We start from the raw sequence: 24,003 nt of genomic DNA on the forward strand, positions 1-24,003 counted from the left end.
CATATTTTTGACATAAAATAAATAATTATAATTTTGATTCACGACAAATATTTTAGAGGTATAAGATTATTTTAATTTTAATAATTTATTTTAAATTATTAAATTTTAACTTATAAATAAATATGATAAATAGAAATTAAATTATATAAAAAATTAAAAAAATTGTTAAAAATGTTCCTATCAAATAATAGTCCATAAAAATATTTTTATACCAAATGATTATTCATATTTAATATATAAGATTGATATATACATGAATGTCTATCATCTTATAACTCAAAATTACATTTGAAACAATATGGTTAGCAATCACTTAAATTTTAACTGACTTTTTCTTAGGATGAATATCGTTACAAGTTTCGGTCTTTTAATCGATTATGAGATTAATTTTCAGTATGATCAAGAAATTAGATTTGGAAGATAATACATACGCAACACAAACCTTAGTGTGATATTCAAATTCTGTGCCATGAAAAAGAGAAGCGAGAACATATATGGGATAGCAAAGTTATCATCTAATGATCATAGTAATTGTAAAAACAAAATAAAAATGTTTGCATGTATAGTGATTATAAGTTGTAACATAAATAAGTGCACGACACGTGGAATCTTAAAAGCAAGATAAAGTGCTTAAAATTCCAATTAATTAACCTTATGATAATGAGTTTTATAGTGAATTAGTTGGAGGAATCAAAGAGGAAAAAAGGCTAGCTAGGTGAAAGAATGATATGGAAAAATAGTGCATAAGTTAAGAAGAAGTTGTTTGAAGAGTGTGAACGTGCAGTACTGGTCCTACTACCCTATAAAGAAGGGTACGTTGTCCCTATGAACACGGTTATAGTGACCCTGAGATTCAGACTTTGAACAAAAGTAGTGTTGATAATACAAAAAGAAAAGCTACACCAATCCCGAGGAACAGCAACATACAAATTTAAAATGAACCAACCCCCATCGCTAACCTAACCTAAGCTTCTATGATCATCTGCAAAAGAGAAACAAACCACTCTCTTTTGTTTCATCTTATAACCAAACAAATAATATTTTCAAATTTCATTTTTGTTTTTCGTTTTTCTTTCCTTTTCAACTTTTTTGAAAAGATGATAAGGTGATTAATGAGAAATGTTTTTATTTTTTTCTCAATTTCTTTCTTACATGAAAGTGTATATTGTTTCGAGACTATTTTATGATTACCAAAAACCTGTAACAACTCCCAAACGAGAGCAACGGATAGAACAACCATTTTCAATCAAAACTCATCCCTTCAACATGCCACTAGAACAGTCTCAAATGAAAGCAAATCCTGTAATAAATCTCTGAATGTCACCTTCTTGCATGTGTTCATCACTTGTACAAATTATCCTTTGCGTTTTCTTTAGTTTTACAAAACCCTATATTAAAATCATCATGTTAAAATATAGTTGGCAGATAATTGGTTTTCTTCTTTTTTTTTTTTAAGTATATTGGTGTGGAGAAAACTTTATTCTCTTGATATTTTTCTTCTATCTATTAGACCCAATATACCCGATCTTCTTTAAAGAAAACTAAATTGCTTATGATCTTTTAGATCAATAATGGTTGATGATTAGTGTCTAGCACTATACATAATGTCTGCTACGTCCACGAAACTTCTAGCTCGAATTCATAAAACATGTCTAATCCCCATAATCAATTATAGGATCATAAACCCTTTACTAAGCACCAACTAAATAGTACAGTTATGTGTGAAAATTAAATAGACAGAAGTATACGTGTAGCTAGTGGCTTACGTAAGTAGAAATATATTTATCCAAGAGATGAAAAAAATTATTTCAGCGAATATATAGTCTCATATGCTGCACGTGCCTTCATTCATGCATACAAGTACTATAAAAGTAATATATGATTGTTTATGGCTTGTTAGTTTTACTATGGAAATTGCATAATATGAAGCGTATAAAATCATCATCTTTACCAGGTCAAAATTGACAATAGATCTCACCTTCCAATGAAACTAAGCAGAGCACCCACAGAATAGGGTTTCCACCTTAGTGTAATCATAAAACCTCTTTTTTGTTCATCTTTGCTTTTGCTTCCTAATAATCAGAAACTAATGAGTGTTTTGTCTCATAAGGGTAACTAATTTTGTTTGATCAGTTAGATATATACAATAGCCATAAGCAAAGTATGGATGTGACCGAAGTTTCTCGTTCAAGCTCTTGTACATATACCAAAGTTTGATGAAGATAGAGCAAAATTTTTTAAGACTATTGAAAAAAACACAAGTCATTATGTGTCTATTAAATATAAATTAGAATATTTAAGTGCGAAATATAATTTTCATCTTTAAAGTTAGTTTTCCAAGATAAAATTAGACTTAAAACACAATTTTAAAATAATGTCAAAATTTATCTAAAATCTACTAAAAAATATCATTTATTATTTATTCACGCATCATATTTAAAAATGTCGAATATAAGAAAAGTGTATTTATAAGAAAAGTATATTGAAAATATATATATATGTTCCATGAAATTGTGTTGACCCATATCTACATTCTAAGGTTTATTTAGTATAGTTAATTATACACTTGTTTAGTGGGTTTAGTCATCTAAGAAAAACGATGTATGAAGAAGTTAGCATGAAAAATTGAATGATTTAGAATGATTTTATGGTGCAATAGTTAAACGGATAGGATAGGGACGAAGGCGCAGTCATGGTTGATTTATGATAAGTGATGGATCAAAATGGGCCAAAGCAATATATTGTGTTTGATTGAAGCTAAGGTTGTGGGGGTGACCCACCCATGCACGGTTTGAAATTAAGCAAGTTAGAGAAGAAATGATGGTGGCATGGCCATGCCTTTGTAAAATGGCTACCAACCAACTTTGCAAAGTGTTTGTAGTGTGGAGAGGTGTCACATGAGCCTCATGCATCTCTTTCTTTTTCCAAAAGGAAAATTAAAGAAAAGAATCATACCAATCTCAATTCTCACATCTCCATCTCGTGGAAACCACCATATGTAGTTCATTGTGTTGTGTGTGCTACCTACACAACTTAATTGGTCTAATATCCTAGCATCATTGATATACATGGCCAATAATGTAACCCCATGCGTGTGTATTTCTTCTTGTAAATGGGCGTCGTACAAAAGTATATTGTAATTTACCTATTGAAATATTAAGCATAATGGATCATCAATTTATCAACTATTCACAAATGATGATATTTATGACTTTTTAGACGGTTAATTATTATAAAAAATAACAAATTTATCATATATATAAATATTGATAATTGTAATGGAATAATAATATATGATTTTCTTACACTTGAGAATACATAAACTATTTATTATTATAATAATCATCTTACAAGTCATCTAAAAATTGTTTTAGGTTAATTGGTATTTATTGCAAATTAAACTCCTGAAATCGTTAATTCGAATAGAACCGGATACAATCTTCCTAATTCTTTCTTGGTTCATTTCTTATAAATAATAATAAAAAATATGCTTGAGAGAAAAGAATCGTTAAAAATACCTAGCTTAGTTCTCATTGATTTCACATATAATAATCATGATGTGGTTGTACAATATTAAACTAGCATTAGAAAAATGAGTGAAAAACATTTCTAATATAAATATAAGAGAAATAAATTATTTGTCAAGGTATTAGGATAGTTAGAGACAATCATGGGTATTTATTAAAAAAAATGATTATAAGTTGAGTTGGTCCAAATTTGTAACCATTAAAATTAATCTAATGGTTGGATGGAGAGGAATCGGGATATAGTTAGAAACATACGAGTATATGTTCAATCCTCATTGCAATTATTTTTGTACTACTTCTTATCTTTAAAAAAAAAAGTTAATCCAAGTCTTATATTAACTAAATTTGAGTCAACTTAGGTTAAATACACACCTATTGTATTATACTATTTCACTTCTAATGATATATGTTTTATTTTTATAAAAATATTAAGTTATTAAATCTTATTGTAGTAGTATCTACTAATTTATATATATAAAGAGATTTTTTTTAATATAGTATTGAAAGCGAAAAAAGTTATCCAAATGATTTTTTTAATTAAGAAGGTATAACTTTTTATTTATTTATTTATTTATTTATTTATTTATTTATTTTTACTTTATCGAATCGGTCTTATAAAAGTAAAATACTGTATCCAATTGTGACTCTATCTCCAAGTAAAAAATTTAAAACAAATTTATACATATAAATATAAAACATTTCCCTAATTACTGATTATAATTTATGGATTATTGTTTGTGTATACTTTTCTTCTTCTTCTAATTTTAAAAATAAATAAAAGGTAGAATTAGTCGTGTTAAAAAATAAAATTTCATATTATTCATATATTTATATATTTCTCATGAAAAAATAACTAAAATTCTACATAAAAAATTTAAGAAAATGTTAATCAAATAAAAAAGCTAAGCTATATATCGATGAATCCATTTGTGCTTAAATCGGGTTGACTTAGTCTAATTTTTTTTTTCTTTCTTAAGGAGTTAGTAATTTCTATTATTATTATTATTATTATTATTATTATTATTATTTTTTATATATATATATATATATAAAGATACGATTATTTCAACGAAACTTATTCTATTAAATAATTCATGTTTCATATTAAATTTTAACGATTTAACGATTGAATTTAAAATTTTTAATACATAAATTAAGTCTATGATTTTTTTTTTTAAAATTAAAAATTATTTGATACTTTATTTCATCAATTCAAATTTACAGATAATAATAAAAATATTTTATACATTGATTTAAATTAATGAAACCAAGTAACAAATATTTTCAAAAATTTGTAGATAGATTTAATCTAAGAATTAAGAATTTTTAAATTAATGGTTAAATGGTCAAAATTTGATATAAATCATAAGTTATTGAGTGAATTCCTCATCATATATATATATATATGAGGTGAAGAGGGATTCATTACTCCAAGAAAATTTCTCTAAACTTATTTTACTCTATAATTCATACATTACATTAAATTTCAATGATCCAACTATTAAATTAAAAGTTCTTAATACATAGATCAAGTCAGCAAATTTAAAAAAAATATAAAATTATTTGATAATTCGTTACATTAATTTAAATTGATAGATAATCATAAAAGTATTTTATACGTTGATTTGAATTGATAAAATGAAGTATCAAATAATTTTAAAAATTTGCAGACTTGATCTATGCATTAAGAATCTTTAATTCAATGATTGAATCATTAAAATTTGATGTAAAATATGAATTATAGAGCGAAATAAGTATTATAGGAAATATCCATTTACTCCAATAGTAACATTTTATACACTTTATTTCACTTAATAAATCATGTTTCATATCAAATTTTAACAATTCATCTGTTGAATTAAATGTTCTTAATGCTTAGCTCAAGTCTACAATTTTTTAAAAAAATTGAAAATTATTTGATACTTCCTTTTGTTAATTCAATTCATAGATAATTATAAAAGTATTATATACATTGATTTGAATCTATACAATAAAGCATCGTATGATTTTTAATTTTTATTTAAAAATTTGTAGGTTTGATATATAATTTAAGAACTTTTAATTTAACAGTTAGATTGTTAAAATTTGACGTAAAATATGAATTATTAAATATTAATTTTTTTTTGTTACTTTTATTTAATAATTTGGTTACTTATTAAATATTAGTTTAAAATCACGTTTGACGAAAAAATATATATTTTAATACAAAAATAATAAAAATTTGTAAGTGTAGTTTTTTTTTTAACTTCAGTTGAATTGAACTTAAACATATTAAATTTATTTATTTTCTATATATATATGTGTGTGTGTGAGAGAGGGTAATTTACGTAAACTAACCCATATAAGCTCTAAAAAGTGACGAATCTATAAATAATAATTTACGTAACCAAATGTAGGAGAGTAATTGATGGAAACTAACCCATATTATTGTAACATTTGTTATAATATGTTTTTTCTCCCCCGAATAAATTGCATATTATATTGCATTGATTTCCATATATAAACAAGAATAAATAATACATCGGATATTAAATTTGTCAATTTTTAATTTTTTATCCATCTATTTGTACGTGTGTGTGAAAGGATCGAGGAGTTGAATTAGCAGCATCTTGAATGTTCTCTTACAAATAGTGTGACGTATATTTAGCAATAGCAACGTTAAGAACTTTGATGTTATTTTTTTATTATAATTTGTATCTCATCCTTTTGCGTTTGAAAGACAAAGTGTGATTAACGTGGGACAATTAGTTCCTCCAAAACAAAGATGTTTAAGACAATAACTATTCCCACAATGTGCAAAAACAAAAGTTTCCGAAAGGAAAAAAACAAACGCATTATGTGAAATGACTGCTTTCATATTACTAAACATCAATTCATATCGTATACTATAGCATAGTAAAAAAACATAATCCATACGTGGTGGATCATGAAATAAAAAGTGCACGTACAATATATATCCTTAATTAACTCTGTATGTGAATTTTAGATTCAATAATTTTTTTATATAATGCTGCACCCGCATTTAAAATTAAATTTAACAAATAAAAATGCACACACATAGTATCATGGATGGATATTGTTCTTGTGTTAGGACACTCACTTCAATTATCCTAGTCCGAGATCAAGTGGGGGTGCCTGCAAAAACACTCCGACGCTCAAGTCAGTGTTCGGCGTAATAAATGCGGTAGTTCAGAATTAATTACATATCTCGTTGGGGTCCTATTTATAGTAGTTCTTATTGGGCCGCGATTAGGTACTGGGCCCCAGAAAATTAGGGGTATGCATTATGTTAATTAATCTCTCTGTAACTATCTTGATGAGGGCGACGAACTTGGCCGACGCCGCCGACATGTTTCGCCCCCATCTGGGAGTGGTCGGCGGGTTCGGGTACTTGGCATAAGTTACGGTCTCGGGTATTCGGGCAAGTCAGCCACCATACGGTATAGATCCTCCTGCTAGCATAATTATAACTTTATAACGGTTGAATGCTATATAGCACAGCATGGCCTATAGACTATGGTAGTGGTATATATGTCTATTAGAAGGTATGATATATTGGTGGAGACTAAAGCGTAGATATCCATAAGGAATAAACTTTAATACGTTCTATGAAAGGATGATGAGAATGGAAACATGGGGCACAATGCATGTAACTTTTTCTTAATTGAGGCCATGTCAATGTGGCATATCACTGCCTTTTGGGTCCCCATGCCAATGATCTAAATGGAATCTTAACCCTCACAATATATTACTTTCGTTTCCTTAACCCCATGATATGATACCAGTTCTTAACCTTTTCCATAACATTACTTTAGATTCTCTATTAGCAAAAATGAATACGTATTAAGACTAATATTGATTTGTTGTAAAAGTAAGATGAGTAATTCATCTTAATTATTATATCACATGAATATAATTATGAAAACCATATTTTATACTAATTTTAGCTAGGTTTAAAATATGTTAATTATTTTCCTAAAAATTTAGTCGATTTTAATTTTAGTTTCTCTATATGTTATTCATTTCATTCTTAATTTTGGTAAAATACATCTTTTAGTTTACAATAATTAAATTTGTTCTATTAATTGAAACATTTTTTTATTAGTAAAATATATATTAATTTATTACTAAGAGTGTAAAAGATATTCTAATTCATCATATACAGAAAATCTATAAGAAGTAGTTGCAAGGCTTTACATATCTGCCTTGGCATTGCATGGTGAAATTATAAAAACTAAATGAGTGAAAGAAAACATCTACCAATTTTAATAGTTTAGATACATGACATATTCAAGCTTATGAATAATTGCTTTGTCATGTTAATGATAATAACTGACATTTATATTTTTACTAAAAATAGAATTGAATGGATAATTGTTTTATAAAAGTCAAAATTAACTAATTTTTTTTTAACAAAAATATATTTACGAACTAATTTTAAAATATAATATTTTAGAATGTCATTACATATTATATTACAAAAATTTGACAAGCACGCGCATGTATGATTGACATCATATAACTTTTGAATCCTACGATGAATTTCGTAAGAAATAAAAAGATTTTTATGAATGTAAAATTACCTTTTATTAACATTTGAGTTAATTAGATGTTATTTGAATTCATATATAATGTAATATATGTACTCATTATTGGTGAGTAATTCATTTTCTTATTTAATTGATCGAGCTTTTTGGTTTGCAGGTTCATATACATTATATATAAATGAGCAAAAACAGAATATAACATGCTTTGTTCAGACTAAATTAAGGAACTGATCAAATCAAATCATTAATATGTGATTTTGAATTCCATTCCGTTATATATACTGTTGAGAAAAGTTTTTGACTAATTTACTTTGGAAAACGAAGCAAAAATTAAAAGATAGAAAAAGATCTTTTATCTTAATTATAAAAGGATAAAAGTCATATTGCTTAAGTTTTAAGATATTAATTGCGGAAGTAATAAGTGGAGCATGTTTCAAACTAAGTTTTTGATCAGTGATAAACGCCAAAATTGAAGTGCTTAGCTATATGATGAAAGTATGAGTGAAAATAATAGGTTTTACTGCACAAGCTCTAGGTCAACGCATATAGGAGTTGGAGATAATAATGAATCTCATTTTACTCTCAACTTCATCATATATTAAGAAGAGAAAAAGAGTTTTCTATCATCTCCTCAATTTTAATATGTTGTTCAAATATAAACACTAATTTTCGACTTGAAAGTTATACTGCGGTTTTTTTAATCAATTCAAGACATTTTTCCAAATTAGTTATTGAAAAAAAAAAAATATAATATATTTTTTAATTTGGGATTGGTTTTGTCATTTGACAAATTATTTGTCCCGTAATAGTAACATGATTAATTAAGTCATTTCATTTTTACTAATTAGGACTTGAGATTGAATCCAAATTTTATTGTATTTTATATCTTTTCATATAAATTTAAGTAAAAATAAGATATATATTCTTTTTTATTGAAAATCCTAAAAAAAAATTAGTGATTGATTCTGATCTTACATAAAGTCATGTTTTATCCTTTTTTTTTTTTTTTTGTAAAAAAGAATATAACTGATAATTTTTTGTTATTTTTATATGTTTATTTTGCTTTAAAAATACAACAAAGAAAAATTGCAACAAACAAATGTATGAATTATTAAATAATAAACAAGTTTTGCTCCTTACATGAGTGAAGCTTACCAGACATGTGACACGATGTCGAGAAGTTATGCCTCTCCCCTCTACTCCACAAAACCAAAAAAGCAAGTTATACACTACAAGAAAAATCAGCATTATCTACGGAAAAAATCCGTAGATAATGATGAAAATCCGTAGATAACTGATAATTATCTACGGATTATCTACGGAAAAAAATCCGTAGATAATAAGGTCGTAGATAACATTATCTACGGAAAATTTTCCGTAGATAACGTTATCTACGGATTTTATCTACGGATATAAAATTTATCTACGGATGCGTTTATCTACGGAATTTATCTACGGATGCGTTTATCTATGGAATTTATCTACGGATGCGTTTATCTACGGAAATTTCCGTAGATAACTTACCTACGAAAATTTTCGTAGATAACTTACCTACGAAAATTTCCGTAGATAACTTACCTACGGAAATTTCCGTAGATAACTTACCTACGGAAATTTCCGTAGATAACTTATCTACGGAAATTTCCGTAGATAAGTTACCTACAGAAATTTCCGTAGATAAGTTATCTACGGAAATTTCCGTAGATAAAACATAAAATAAAAAAAATAAAAAAAACAACAATTTCTCTTAGATTATCAACAGAACTACACAAGCACCAGCAACGCAACTCAAAAACAAGATCCAATCAGAAAAAAAAATGTAACAAAAAACTGCATAACAATAATTAAAAATGAAAACCAGCACCAAAATATCTAATAGCAACTCAAATTCAAAACAGTCAAACAATTCAAATCAAATAAAATAAAAGAAAATAAAATCCGCTTCAACAATCAACACAATAGGGGTTCCGCTCAGGCTATGCTTTCTTCCAAATAATCTGGATTGAGTTAGCAACATCTATTCATACCTCCGACCAATCAGGATCAAATATTTCACTTTCAATATTAGAATAAGAATCCATTTAAAATTGGAAGTGCAAGCAACTCAATCTCTAACACATTTTCTTCCATCAGTTTAAATTCATATATATCCCACTAATTTGGGAATAAAACCCGCAAAATAAAGAATAAGACCCACACCCACTGTTAAGTAAAACTCACATAAGAATATAGGGTACCGGACTAGGGGAATTCAAAGATGGAGATCTCGTGATCACGATAATGCATAGTGTTGTTAATGCTGCAGCAAGAAGAACTTTTCCAACAAAATTGCTCTTCCTTTTTGGATCCACATAATCCATGCCTAAAAGACAAAAAATAGAAAAAAGAATAAATTTATCTTAAAACATTAATTTAATTATAATGATATGTAATGATGAATTATTAGTAAACAACCAACAAAACATAAAATAAATTACAGAATTTTGACAAATAATGAATTCACAAATTACGAACAACATATGCCACATCAAGAGTGTCCAAAGACTCCAAACTACCCTATACTGAAGTGCTAGAAAAGACAGTTTTAAAATTGATTAAAGCTTAAAGTACCTAAGCTTGATTCAATATAAACAGAGAGTTAGTTATACCACTATTTATTATCAATTTTAAAATCTTACCTCCCAAAGACAGAGATCTGGTAGACCTTGGCTGACTTCTGGTCCTAGCAAAATTTAGCATTTGCAAAATTAATAGGGTCTTACTCCACAATATCAATGATCATATCAAGCTCCACTCTTGAAGGATTCGAGTGGTATGCTGCGGTGAAAAGCAGACCATGTGAGTTTATTTTTCTCCGTAAGGAAAACACCAGAACAACCTTGAAGAAGATGATATGAAAAACCAGCAAAGTGAGAAATTCAAAAGTAATCACCACAAAACTAAAGCAAACAAAACACAATCCAGCCAATTCACCAATAAATTCAAAAGTAAAAAACCTGATCAGAGAGAACACATCCAGAAATGCAAGATCCAGAGAACCCCAGAAGAAGAAAAGCAAACAAACAAGGCTAAAGATTTCAAAAACACTGTAAACAACATGCACATAAATCATCTTTCAGAGTCGGTCAGGCCAGAAAGCATGAGGAAAAAACAAAACACCAGAAAAAGAACAAAAAAATCAAAAACAACCAACCAGAACAGCCTAGGACCAAAAATCCAACTTCAAAATTTCAATACCAAGATCCAACAAATGTCATAAAAAAATATTATTAAAAAAAAAATTCATCAGCTCAACAAAACTTGAACAATTCAAAATCACCAACTAACAACCAACCAACCAAGGAGATCAAGCACCAACCCAGAAACCAAAACCCACTGATTCATCAAACAAATGAATCAAAGGCCTTGAACAGCCCAATAGAAAGAGCATTGAGCAACAACACCGTCATAAAAATCACTCTTTTTAAAGAAGAGGTAAAAATAAGAACCTTTAGCGGTGCCCAGAAGAGCAGAGGAGCTTAAAAGGTGAAAAAGAGTGTAAATATGAGTGTTTGTCGAGAATAGGAAAAGTAGGAAATCAGGAAATGGAAGAAAAAGTAGCGGATTGTGTGCAGAAATGAGGGAGGGTTAGAAATGGTGCAGGTGGGAACAGGTGTAGTGGAATTTTGGAATGGTGTTGAAAATAGGAAGAAAAGAATGTAAGTAACTGCGAAAAGAAAGCGAAAGCGAAGAGGTAGGGTTTTTGTTTGGAGGACCTTAGAGTCATGTTGCGCGTTGTCGAGGGGGAAGTATACGTCGTCGACGTGCAATTGAAGGTAGGTAGGGTTGAGGAGGTGGAGGGAGGGGTTAGGGTTGAGGGAGAGAGAAACGAAGGGTTTTTCGAAGACGAGGGCGCAGACACAGAGTTGGAGAGGATGTGAGTGGTGGAGCTGATGAAGGAGTCCCAGGCAGAGGGGAAAGAGAGGAAGGGGGCGAAGTTCGCGTAGGTGGAGTTGCCTAGCCATGTTCGCCACACGCCGCAGCACGGAGTTTGGGTGATTGTTGATGATGAGTCTTTGGGCGTGAGAATATTAGGGTTTCCATTTCTACATCGGTTGTAAATAAAACCGATGTAGAACACCTCCTGGATTTTATTTTTACATCGTTTCTCCTCTCTTCTCTGTATATTAGGGTTTAAAATTGTGCCTCTCACGAACCTCGTGCCTCTCTTCTCTGTATATTAGGGTTTAAACTTTGTCTCTCTTCTCTTCTTTGTGACGTTTTGTGTTTTAAGAATATATTTTTTATTTAAAAAAAAAACTATCATTTTAACTCCTATAAATAATAGGAAATAAATATCTTTAAAATACAATTATTTTTAAAATTACTATATTATATTTTTTATTAATTAAATTAATATATAAATAATATTTTAATTTAAACTTGAAAATAATGATTAATATAATTTAATTTAAATGCAAAATAATAGTATTTCAAATTTAAAATAATAATATATTTATAATAACAATAATAATAGTTCAATTTTGAAATTTTAACAAAATCTTAAAGTTTTATGTATAACACTTTTTCTTTGAATATAAAAAAAATTATATTCTCTCTAAATAACTACGTAAAATCTTCTAATATTTTATCTACCTATCATTATTAGTGGCACAAAGTGATTTAACATCTCTAGTATTTATAAAAATATTTAATTTTTAATATTATTTTTAAAAAAAAATTAGATAAAATCATTTTAATATTATTGTGATATAGAATATCATTTTGAAAGTTATTTAGTTACTTTTTATATTTTTATTTTATTTTCAATCAAAATTTATTTTCATGATAAACAAGTATTATTTCTTAAAACATATCATTATTCATTGATCTTATTACATAAAAATTTATTATATAATATCTTAAATAAGTTATTTCTTTAAATATATCCTTATTTATCGGATGTTTAATAGTAATATAATTTGTTGAAATCTTTATTAATATGATTCGCTGAATATCTAATTAAAACTTACATCGTATAAAATCCAAATTAAAGAAAAAGGTAACAAACACATGTACGATGACAACTAATAAACTAAAAAACCATAAACAGAAAATGAAACACAAAAGGAAAGCAAATTATATATATATATATATATATATATATATATATATATATATATATTAAAGAAGATGGATCTTTTTACTCTAAGAGTTACATAGACTTACTCCGTTCAATAACTCATTTTCTCTATGAAATTTCAATTATCTAACCGTTCAATTTAAAGTTCTTAATGCATAGATCAAATATGTAAATTGTTAGAAAATTTAAAAATCATTTGATACTTCGTTTCATTAATTTTAATCAATGTATAAAATGATTCTATGATTATCCGTCAATTTGAATTAATGAAATGAAGTATCAAATGATTTTTAAATTTTTTACAAATTTGCAAATTTGATCTATGCATTAAAATTTTTAAATTGAACAGTTTGATCGTTAATAATAATTAAAAATTATTTATTTATTTAGGTTATCACATACCATTATACATTTCATGTCTTTAAATCTTTTAATAAAAAGTTAAATTAATAACTAAAAATTATTTATTTATTTCTTAAGAATTGAGGGTATATAATTATCCATTATTTTGGAGACAAAAATTAGTTACAAGATGACGTATATATATTTCCCTTTATCTATTACTATATACATATAATCAAACAACTATATATTTAACTATTTTTCTTCCATTCATTTCCTCAGTCTCTTTGTCTCTGTCTCTATATATATAGACAAACAGGTTATACTAACAGTAATACCGGGTGTAACTTTTATTAAGTATTACACACCACTCGATAATTAATTATTATATTATGAATAATAATAATATATATTTAATTCATCTTTAAAAATAATTGAAGTTAAAAGGAAAAGAAATTTGATTAAATTAATATATTTTAAAAAATTAAAGACTCAATTGAGTATTTTCAAAATAAATTTAATATTTAAATAAGAAAATTAATTATTGAATCTTTTAAAAATAAGATAATCAAATTTAACTTAAAAAATATTAAATAAATTATATGAATTATTATATAATATAAGAAATATTTATAATTAATATAAATAGAAATATAAATTATTAATTGTTATATTAGTTTTTATTTGTTAAAAAAATTCAATCTTTAATTTGTTTCTTACGTTTAATAAAGTAAAACTGAATTCATCTTTTCTTTATGTTTTCCATTAAATATGGTACACAAAAGTTAAAGCTATTCATTATTCTAAATTATATTTTAATTAAAAATAATTTTTTAGTAAATAAAAAGTATTATAATAAATAATTAAACTAAAATAAATAAATTTTATAATGATTATTTTTTTTAATGATGTTAAATTAAATATTTTAATTATTTTATAAAAAAAAATGTTTTACCTACGGAATTTATCTACGGAATTTTTTCCGTAGATAACTTATCTACGGAAATTTCCGTAGATAACTTATCTACGGAAATTTCCGTAGATAACTTATCTACGGATATTTCCGTAGATAACTGGAAATTATCTACGGAAAAAATTCCGTAGATAATATTCCGTAGAAAATTAAATATTATCTACGGAAAATATTCCGTAGATAATATTCCATAGATAATTAAATGTTATCTACGGAAAAATTTCCGTAGATAATTAAATGTTATCTACGGAAAAATTTCCGTAGATAATATTCCGTAGATAATAACAATTTTTCTTGTAGTGATAGTGTGTGACACACGACAAATTTAAGTCAGTTTTTTTATCCATTGCAAATGCGAAACTAGGTTTGTATAGATAATAGAATCATTTGCATGAATGGAGACATACAGGAAAAATACTCCAACCTCTCATGTACTACTTGTTCATTAATGTTCTACAACATAGCATTGTGTTAGCTAGGTGACAATTAGAGACCTACGTTAACATCTAACATGGAAGAACATGCATGTGGTGGATTACACTATTTTCTAAGTCATGTAGGTCATTATTAATTTCTTTTATTTTCTTTGTTGCTTTTCCATAAGACATTGGTGTAATTGCACTTGTGTTATGCCCCATGTTGCAGCATGTTGCAGCAAAGGTGTTAAATGTTTAGTTTTTTGTGCATTTCACTTGTTAAGGTGAAAGAAAAAACAAAATATAAAAATGATAAAATAATAAGTTTTTTTTATCATGTGGCGAAATTGCATCAAAGCAATAAATAATTTTTTTTATAATTAATTAGTTTGAAAAGTCTTAAATTGGTGAAAAAGTCAAGTTTTACCTTGTATGAACTATTGTTTCACTCAAGCAAGATATCATTTGACTCATTCGTTCTTGAAAATCCAACTCACACATGATTTAAACATCCTTCACTCCTAAGAATGGAATTTTGGACTGATTACTCATCAATTCCACAATCAATTTCTCATAGATGGTTAATAGTATAGAGTGCATACGAGTGGCATGATAATGGAATCTTGAATTTGTTTTACTTGATAAAATAGTTGTAATTTGAAAATCATTTTTTAACTAGCCAAGTACTTCATACGTACTAAATTATTAATTTCTTACACATGAAACGTGAGAGTTGAGACTCGTGTATCATCATAACATCCCATGATTGTTACAAGGGTTGTGTATTAGTTGCTTTTGTATAATTATAGATGACACTTGGTGGATGTGTTATTATATTAGCAACCTAGCTGGTACGTTTCATTATGAAATATTTTCTTGAGAACGAAGGGAAGGTATAAGGAAAGAGAGAGTGAGGCCAAAAACTAATAGTAGAACAACATCTCAACGTCATTTTATTTGTTTTTTAATTATGTTATAAGTGTAAAATATCGACTAATTTTATCGATAACTAATTTTTTTTAAGAGTTTAATCACTTTGATGAGATTTTTCCTTTGATTATATTTTTTTATCTATAAAATTTAAACTCAAAACTTTAATTAAGAAAATTGAGTCTAATTCCACTTAAAGAAATAGTTTTGATTTTATTTGTTTGGGTGCCTTTTTCAACCTTATCAACTTAATTAATCCCACTTTTCATCTCTTTTCATATTCCCACTCTCTTGCTCCCACACTTTTTTTAATGTTAATTAATAAAATCTCTCATGGCTTTTTCTTAATTCTTCGTTTGGAAATTGCTTCAATCTCTTTCTCTTCATAAAGTTTAGGAGCCACGAGAGCAATGATTGTGGAAATAAACACACCATGCTCCCACTAACTCTCTATTCCCTTGCACCCTACAAGCCCTAGCAAGTATAGACACGTAGGAGAGGAAAGTTTGACAATTGAAGTGAGTGAACGACCCATTTTTAATTTGTGTTTATATTTCTTTTGCTTTGTCAATCAAGTCAGCTTCCATAACCATAAATGACACGAGCAACCATAGATTCCTATTCATCTTGCTTTTATAATTCAAGCATACCACTTATGCTTTTAATTAAAAACTTGAAACTGCATATACCACTATACTAATGCATTATTTTTGGCCACCCCATTTCCATGCTAGAATTTTTCCCCCTCCTAAAAGCATAAATAATGTGAAAATTTTAAAAAAAAAATAATTCCAACCTTTTTTTTCTCTTGCAAGTTAAAAAATTGTATTTCACAGTTGGAAAATCCCCAATATTATGCGTGTTTATTTCAGAGTTACTAATCTACATCACAGAGGTATTGAGTTACTTTTTTACTGATTCACATCTAAGAGGCAACTGATGGATGCATTAGCAAACACACATACATTTTATTTCCAATGGCAAACCTATAGGGCTAGCTATACCACACTGCACTTCATTAAAATAGGCAAAAGGAGAAGAGCTTTAATTTGAAGATGTCACGGGCATTAATAGAATCCAGAAAAATAAATGAAGTCTTAAAGCCCAAAGTTTAGTTCATGAGCCGCATTAGTTGACTGTGCAAACAGGAGTATAATGAATTGCAATGCCTCATAAAACAGTATAATACCTTATGTTGAAAGTGCTCCACATGTTCATACCTTTCATTTCCCATCTCTATAATCAACACCACCACCCTTTTAATCATAAAAGCCACCAATTAACGATGGTAACAATCAAGATTTTACTACATCAAAATTAAGACAGATATCAATAAATTTATGAAGCAAGAGTGGAATCTTCTTTGCAGGATCAAAACATCTAGGATCAATATCTGCTTTGCATGACCCTACAAAAAACTATACATTTCTTTTCTTTTTCTTATATAAAGAAAAAGTAAGGATCTAATGTCAATTCATGCGATGAAGGGGGAAAAAAACTAAACTTAGAAGGTGAATTGAATAATGAAAACATTAGTTTAAAATAAGTGAAATTCCACATCATTATTGACAGGCTGGCCAACTATACTCCTCCCCAACCCTTATAAGAGGATCCAAAAGAAACCATTCTCCAAAACTCTCTCTCTTTCTTTCTCTCTCAATCATCCTTTGTTCTCTCTTCTCCTCTGAGGCGTGGAATTCGGCTTTCATTACTGTCTCTCTCTAAACCATCAAGCACTCATCAACACCCATGTCTCCTACTTTCTTTCTTCCTCTTTCCTCTTATGTCCTCACACACACTATTTGTTTTGGAAATATAGCCATGCCCTTGTCCTTTCTCACAATCATTTCCTTCTCCTCATGATTCCCCTCTACTAGAGCTTTTCCACAGTACTACTATTTGAAGCAGACAACAAAGGCCAAGTAATTGATACCATTACCACCCAAAATCCCCTGTTTCACCCCCTCTCTGTTTTCCTCTCTGTTCTCTATAAAAACACAGAATGGACAAGTGGGACAACAAACCCTCAAGGAAACAGCACCACAGAGAAAACCCTTCTTTCTCTTCCACTCTCTTAGACGTTATCTACCGTTCCATCGACGAAGATCCAAAGTTGGAGAAGGAGGAAGAGCAACTCATCTTCTACAGAGAAACCATGAGGAAGCAGAAACAGAGCAACTCTGAAGCAGAGAAACACAACTCTCGCAGGGCCAGGAAGGTGGAGAGTTGGATGGAGAAGAGAACCAGCGAGAAAGTCTTAATGGGAAGGAACTCTTTGACGGAATTTGAGAGAAGAACGCGAAGTAATTCAATTTCGAACACACTCTCCATGCATTCGAGCTCAACCTCCTCTGAGTCAAGCTCTGCTGGGGGGTTCTCTTCTTCAGAGTCAGAGTCCTTCTATGGAGTGCAAAGGCCAAAGCCAATTAAAACCAGCGTCTATGACAAAACCAAAACCAAAACCAACTTTGATGCTGCACTTCACAACCACAACCACAACCACAGCTACAGGAGCCACTCTTCCCAAACCCAAAAGCCAAAACATGAGAATGGTTTTGGGAAGACAAAGTCCAAGGCCTTGAAAATCCTATATGGTGAGTTGAAGAAAGCAAAGCAACCAATTTCACCAGGCGCAAGGCTTGCTAGCTTTCTCAACTCTCTCTTCACTTCAAGTGGAAGTGCCAAAAAAGCAAAGGTCTCAACAACAACATCAACTTGTCATCCCGTCCTGATCCCGATTGCAACAGATCGTGCCGCTGCTGATGCTAAATTAGCATCAGCAACAGCACAACCTTCTTCTACATGTTCATCAGCATCTTCTTTTTCAAGGTCTTGTTTAAGCAAAACACCTTCTTCAAGATCAGGTGCAAAGAGATCAGTGAGGTTTTGCCCTGTGAGTGTGATAGTGGATGAAGATTGTAGGCCTTGTGGACACAAGAATCTTCATGAGGGTGAAGACAATTTGATGGCTTCCAATGGAAGGAACAGAAGTGAGGAGCTTAGGTTGCATGTCATGCAGGAGAGTCGCAAGGTGGAGGAGTTGGCAAGAGATTTGTTGAAGGAGTATCAGAAAAAGAATGAAGTGGAGTTTGATGATGTCATGCATTATGAAGATGAAGAAGAAGATGATGATGATGTGGCAAGTTGTTCAAGTTCTGATCTCTTTGAGTTGGATAATCTATCAGCAATTGGGATTGAGAGGTATAGGGAAGAGTTGCCTGTGTATGAAACTACCCATTTCAATACCAATAGAGCCATTGCAAATGGCTTCATTATGTAATTTTGAGGGAAAAAAAAGTGGGGTTACTTTTTAATTAGAATTTAATGGTGTGGGGGTTTACATCAGATAATAAGATTTCTCCTTTTTTTTTGGGTTCTTCAATCTAATTCTTTTCTTGTCTTTCTCTATTATGTTATTTTTAGTGTTCTTCATGGTGTTGTGTTTGGTTTGGTTGTGTGGTTAAAGAGTTTACCTCATGCAATATCATTGAGCAAGAGAGGGTAACATTTGATGAGGATGTTTTCACGAGAAATGGGGAAAAGGGTGAAAAAGCAATTAAAGAAGGGGAAGAAGATGAAGATGAAGTTGAAAGCAAAGGCAGAATTTCTACACTTATTCATGGCAAGAGAAAAGAGGGCTTTTGCTTTCTCTCCAATGTGTGGGGGCCTCTTTTGCTTGAAATTAACACTATCTTCATGCATCTCATATGCGTGGGAGCAATAGTCAAAAAGTGGCTATGTTAATCTAATTAGCATGGATCCTTTCTTTTGATTCTCTTTTAAAATTTCAAAATTTAATTTAGTTAATCATCTAAAACGATTCTCTCTCTCTTTTTTTTTGTTGGTAAAATTACTTGGTGGAAATTTTCACCAGATACATGTGTTAATTTTGGAGGCAGCAAAAAAGAGGTCAAATGATGGGTTTAATGGAAAAGAAGGGGTAGAGATATAAGGTATGGTCTCCAAAGATGAGGACAAAATATCTCTTCTTGGATTCTCTAAAACCTTGATGTCAAATTGGTTGGCTTCTAAGCCAAGAGCTTGTCTTTGAATTATTTCAAAGGCTAATGCAAACCACTGAATGATGCTAATTATCTCTTACCTTCAACCCCAAATCACTCCAATATCTCAAACTCCTTTCTCTATGTTTTTCTCTTGTTTCTTTCATGTTTCTCTTTGGCTTTTTCAAATTTTTTGTCTCATCCTCTTCAATGAAATGGATCTCAAGCCAAATTTAATCTTTTCCCCTTTAATGTTCCATGCTCATCATAGATATTCTTTAGTTTCCATGTCAAAAAGACTACGTAAAATACAAATACTATTATGAAATGGAAAAAAAGAAAAAAAATCGACTTTATGGGGATTCTCACACAGGAACCTTCATATTCGGAGTCTAAAATTGTTATTTACTTTTCTTTTTGTTAATTTTTCTCTAACCTTGTTCTTCTGCAATCAAACATTGTGACATTCTTTCCCTTTTTCTTCTTCTTCTTCTTCTTTTTTGTCCCATATAAAAATTAGTTTATCTCTTCGTTCCTTTATTCTCCAAAATAAATGGGCATAAAGAGCATAAATTTAGAAAACAAAAGAATTAATTAAGTTTATAAAAAGAATTAAGAACATAAACTTTGGAGGACCACTAAATCATAACAGTGTGATATGCTAATTAAGATGATTGGCCTTAACTAACACATTTGTTAAGGCAAAAATCTAGACTTTGAAAGGTAGCTGGCTTGGACTGTAGGAAAAGAAAAGGCTATCCTATGCTTTAAAGTGTCATAGGTGAAGAGTGGCTTTGTAGGGCGTGGACCTGTGATGCCCTAACCGCAAATGACAAAACATTAAGAAATTGATTAGTGAAGGGAATTTGGCATGCAACTGTGTAATAATTAGCTTAAAAAATCACTTTGTAATCTAATAAAAATGATTTGTTTCAAAATTTAAACACCAAAACTGTTACTGTTTTCATGGTTGGTGAAGTGGGGAAGTACAGCAATCATAATATATACCGGATAGTGGGTGTGAAACCACCTACTCTTCCCAGCTCTCACCATTCCTTCCATTTCAAATAATCACACCAATCTTCCTAATTCCCATTAGATTTAATTAACTATTCAACTCTCTTTTTTATTTTCCACCTTTAAATGGAATCAAAACAACCCATTTGATCTATAGGGAGTTTTATCAAGTATTATCAGTTTGAAGAAAGGTCCTACTGTTGCTATGATTTTTTATTCTTTTTTAAAGATCACATATATTTTCGACAAGAGATAATATTGTTTGTCCTATAAATATATAAATATTTAATATAGTTATATACACAAAATAAAATAATTTTATAGTAGTCTATTCATGTTTTTTTTATTATGTGTGATGTAGTTTTTCTAAAAGTTAAAACTCAATAAAGTAAATACAAGTACAAGATTTTCTTTTTTCCTTTTTCTTTTTTAGATTATGGTATGCTATTGTGATTTGGGTAAATTATATTGGTTTCATTTGTTGGTAAATTTATAAGAAGTATAAAATTATCATGTTTTTTTTATTGATTAAATTATATTGATACAAACTATTGAGTGTAGGAATCAAGTAACATGTAGTTGTTCTAACTAATAAATTTTGAATATATAATTACATTAAATATTTGATAGTTTTGTCACTATATAATAGTTCTACTAAGTAAAAGTAATATTAAAAAATACTTGCAATAATCTTAAAAAGAATTATAATAGAAAAATAAATAAGTTGGGTTATGAAATTAATTAAATTGGGTGGCAAATAAGAAGGGGAAAAATAGGGAGAAAGCTTAATGAACTAATTACAAACGGTAAAACGGACCAAATATTATATGAAAGAGTATATATATATATATTTGTCTAATGAGTGGTGTGGGTCGAAGCTCATGAACGCTGTACGTAAGTGGACATAATGGTTAGATTCTTTCTTAATTTATTTTCTACTTTAAAAAATTAATGTAAAAAATAGGACCTGTCAAAATGATTAAACTTCTAATATTCTATCTTAGTTTCTTTTATCTCTCATATGTATTGTATATCTTATGTCTGGTTCTTTCATTGCATTACTTTAAGATCTTATCATCATGTTCAATATTTAGGGGTTGGATTTTGTCATGGTACACATCAACAATCAAAATCGTTATTATGGTGATATTAACTCTTTCATCAAGAAAAAAGGCTCTTGTAAATCATAAAAGTAGCAAAACAATTAAATCAAATATTATTTTGAATGTAGTTGATACTATACAGAACAGTGAAGAGAAAATGAAAACAAATACAATTTAATCATTTAGTGGTAGTTTGGCACGCGAAAGAGGGAAAAAGCAAAGGAAATCCTGATCAAATCCATATCCAAAACCCTAAAACAACAGGGAAATAAATTAAAAGAGGATTTGCAGATTTGGGAGGGGAGGGAAAAAAAAAGGTTGAAAAGAAAAGGCTTCTAAAAGAACAGAATCGTTATTTCAATAGATTTCATCTTTTACTTTTAATTTTTTTTTATAATCTTTGGTAAAAAATTAGTGAAAATTAATAGCTTTTAACTATTTATACTCCTTCTATCTTTAAATCATTACTTCTTCTATAAACCTAGTTTAGTTAGATGAATAAAGTACGTTAGTTGCTGTAAAGTTATTAGTATTGAGTTAGATTTTCAAAAAAAGAAAACCATTTCTTCTAGTATAAGAATCAATTTTTAATTAATAAAGAATACTTCTGCTTTGAGGTTGTATAGAAATTTTATATTTCTGCAATGTTAAAATATGTTTGGTGAAAAAAATTCAACTCTTATAATCGATTTTAAGACATTGTGTGAATATGAATCAAATTAACAATGAATATGATAACAATTAAGATATATAGAAATTTAATTCAAATAATGAATACAACAACAATTTTATTTAAGAATTTTGTGTAAAAAATATTAAGAATATCTGACGAATATTAATCATAATTAGAAGGAAAAAAAATATTATTGATAAAATACATACTTATCTTTATATTTAATTTTTTTCAATAATAAAAAAATAAATATCTTATATGATAGATATTTTTTTCTCAAATTAATTAAATTATTATAAGAAAAAAAGTATTTTGCTCAAATATTTAAAAGATGATCATCTTTGTATCGGTTGATTTATACGTTTGGTACACTTTTATTTATTTTGTATTATTTAACATTTTCTTCCACTTATTATTTAAACTAATTAATATAGGAACGAGTGATACAATTACTATCTATTTACACTAGCTACAACAGTAACAACAGATTTTCAACTAATTACCCATATATATAGGAAAGGAGAAAGAATATATTTAGATAGCTAAAATAGTTGAAGAAAAAAAATCTGAATTTCGTAATGAAAAATAGTGAAAAGCATTAATGAATGTTAATTGTCTTTGAAATTAAGCAGTATCCTTATTAATGTTATTAATTAGACAATAATTAAGTCCATGAAGAGAGAAAAGTAATCAGCAAAGAATTACGTTATTATTTTTCTGTTAATATATAATGCTTGCAAATGAAATTAATTATTTTTCTTTTTTGTTCGTTCCTGGAGTAAGGTAGGATAGCTGACCTCAAAATTTAACGCGGCTGCATACATAAGGCAAGATTCAAATCCCTGACTTTATTTAAAGATGGATCAATCCCTACCGCTGAACCACGTGCTTGGAATTACATTTGAGAAATTATAACAGTAATTTAATTATAAATAAGATTGGGAATGGGTATTAGATTTTTGACAATAAATTTGTGAGAGATAAGAAATTCAAAACTCGTAACAAAACAATCATAATAAAATGTCACACTTTTAATAAATTAATATAAGTGAAACTTATCAATGATGTAAGGGGATTCTTTACACTTAGTGGTCAATCCATATCGTATCCACCGCCCTTGTTAACATCATATTAAAGGTTACGTTGGATTGTTTAAATTAAATATAATGCTTTTAAATACTTTTATAATATTTTAATACTCCTAAACATAATTGCCAGTAATTTCTATCACATAGTTAAATATTTGTCTTTTAAATCTTAAAATATGAAATAAATTATATTAAAAAAAGAATATTTGTTTTATATATATTCACAAATTAAAAGATTTAATAATTATTACTTTTAATAGTACT

At 28.5% G+C, this 24,003-nt stretch overlaps 1 protein-coding gene and 1 long non-coding RNA gene across 2 annotated transcripts; one reads left to right on the top strand and one right to left on the bottom strand.

Moving 5' to 3' along the window:
• Positions 1–9,918: 9,918 nt before the first annotated feature.
• On the bottom strand, positions 9,919–13,931 carry LOC145958185 (uncharacterized). The gene is made up of 2 exons (XR_014433835.1): positions 10,753–13,931; positions 9,919–10,436 (listed from the first exon to the last, which is right to left on the bottom strand). It is a non-coding gene; the product is annotated as an uncharacterized LOC145958185 (long non-coding RNA).
• Positions 13,932–17,465: 3,534 nt separating this feature from the next.
• Positions 17,466–19,239, top strand: LOC109802138 (protein BIG GRAIN 1-like B). Its single transcript, XM_020363364.3, has one exon. It carries the CDS (start codon positions 17,860–17,862, stop codon positions 19,135–19,137), a length of 1,278 nt encoding a protein of 425 aa, XP_020218953.1. The 5' UTR covers positions 17,466–17,859; the 3' UTR covers positions 19,138–19,239.
• The last annotated feature ends 4,764 nt before the right edge of the window (positions 19,240–24,003 follow it).

The sequence above is a fragment of the Cajanus cajan genome, chromosome 5 (assembly GCF_000230855.2).
Source record: "Cajanus cajan strain Asha chromosome 5, NIPB_CcT2T_4, whole genome shotgun sequence".
NCBI lineage: Eukaryota > Viridiplantae > Streptophyta > Magnoliopsida > Fabales > Fabaceae > Cajanus > Cajanus cajan.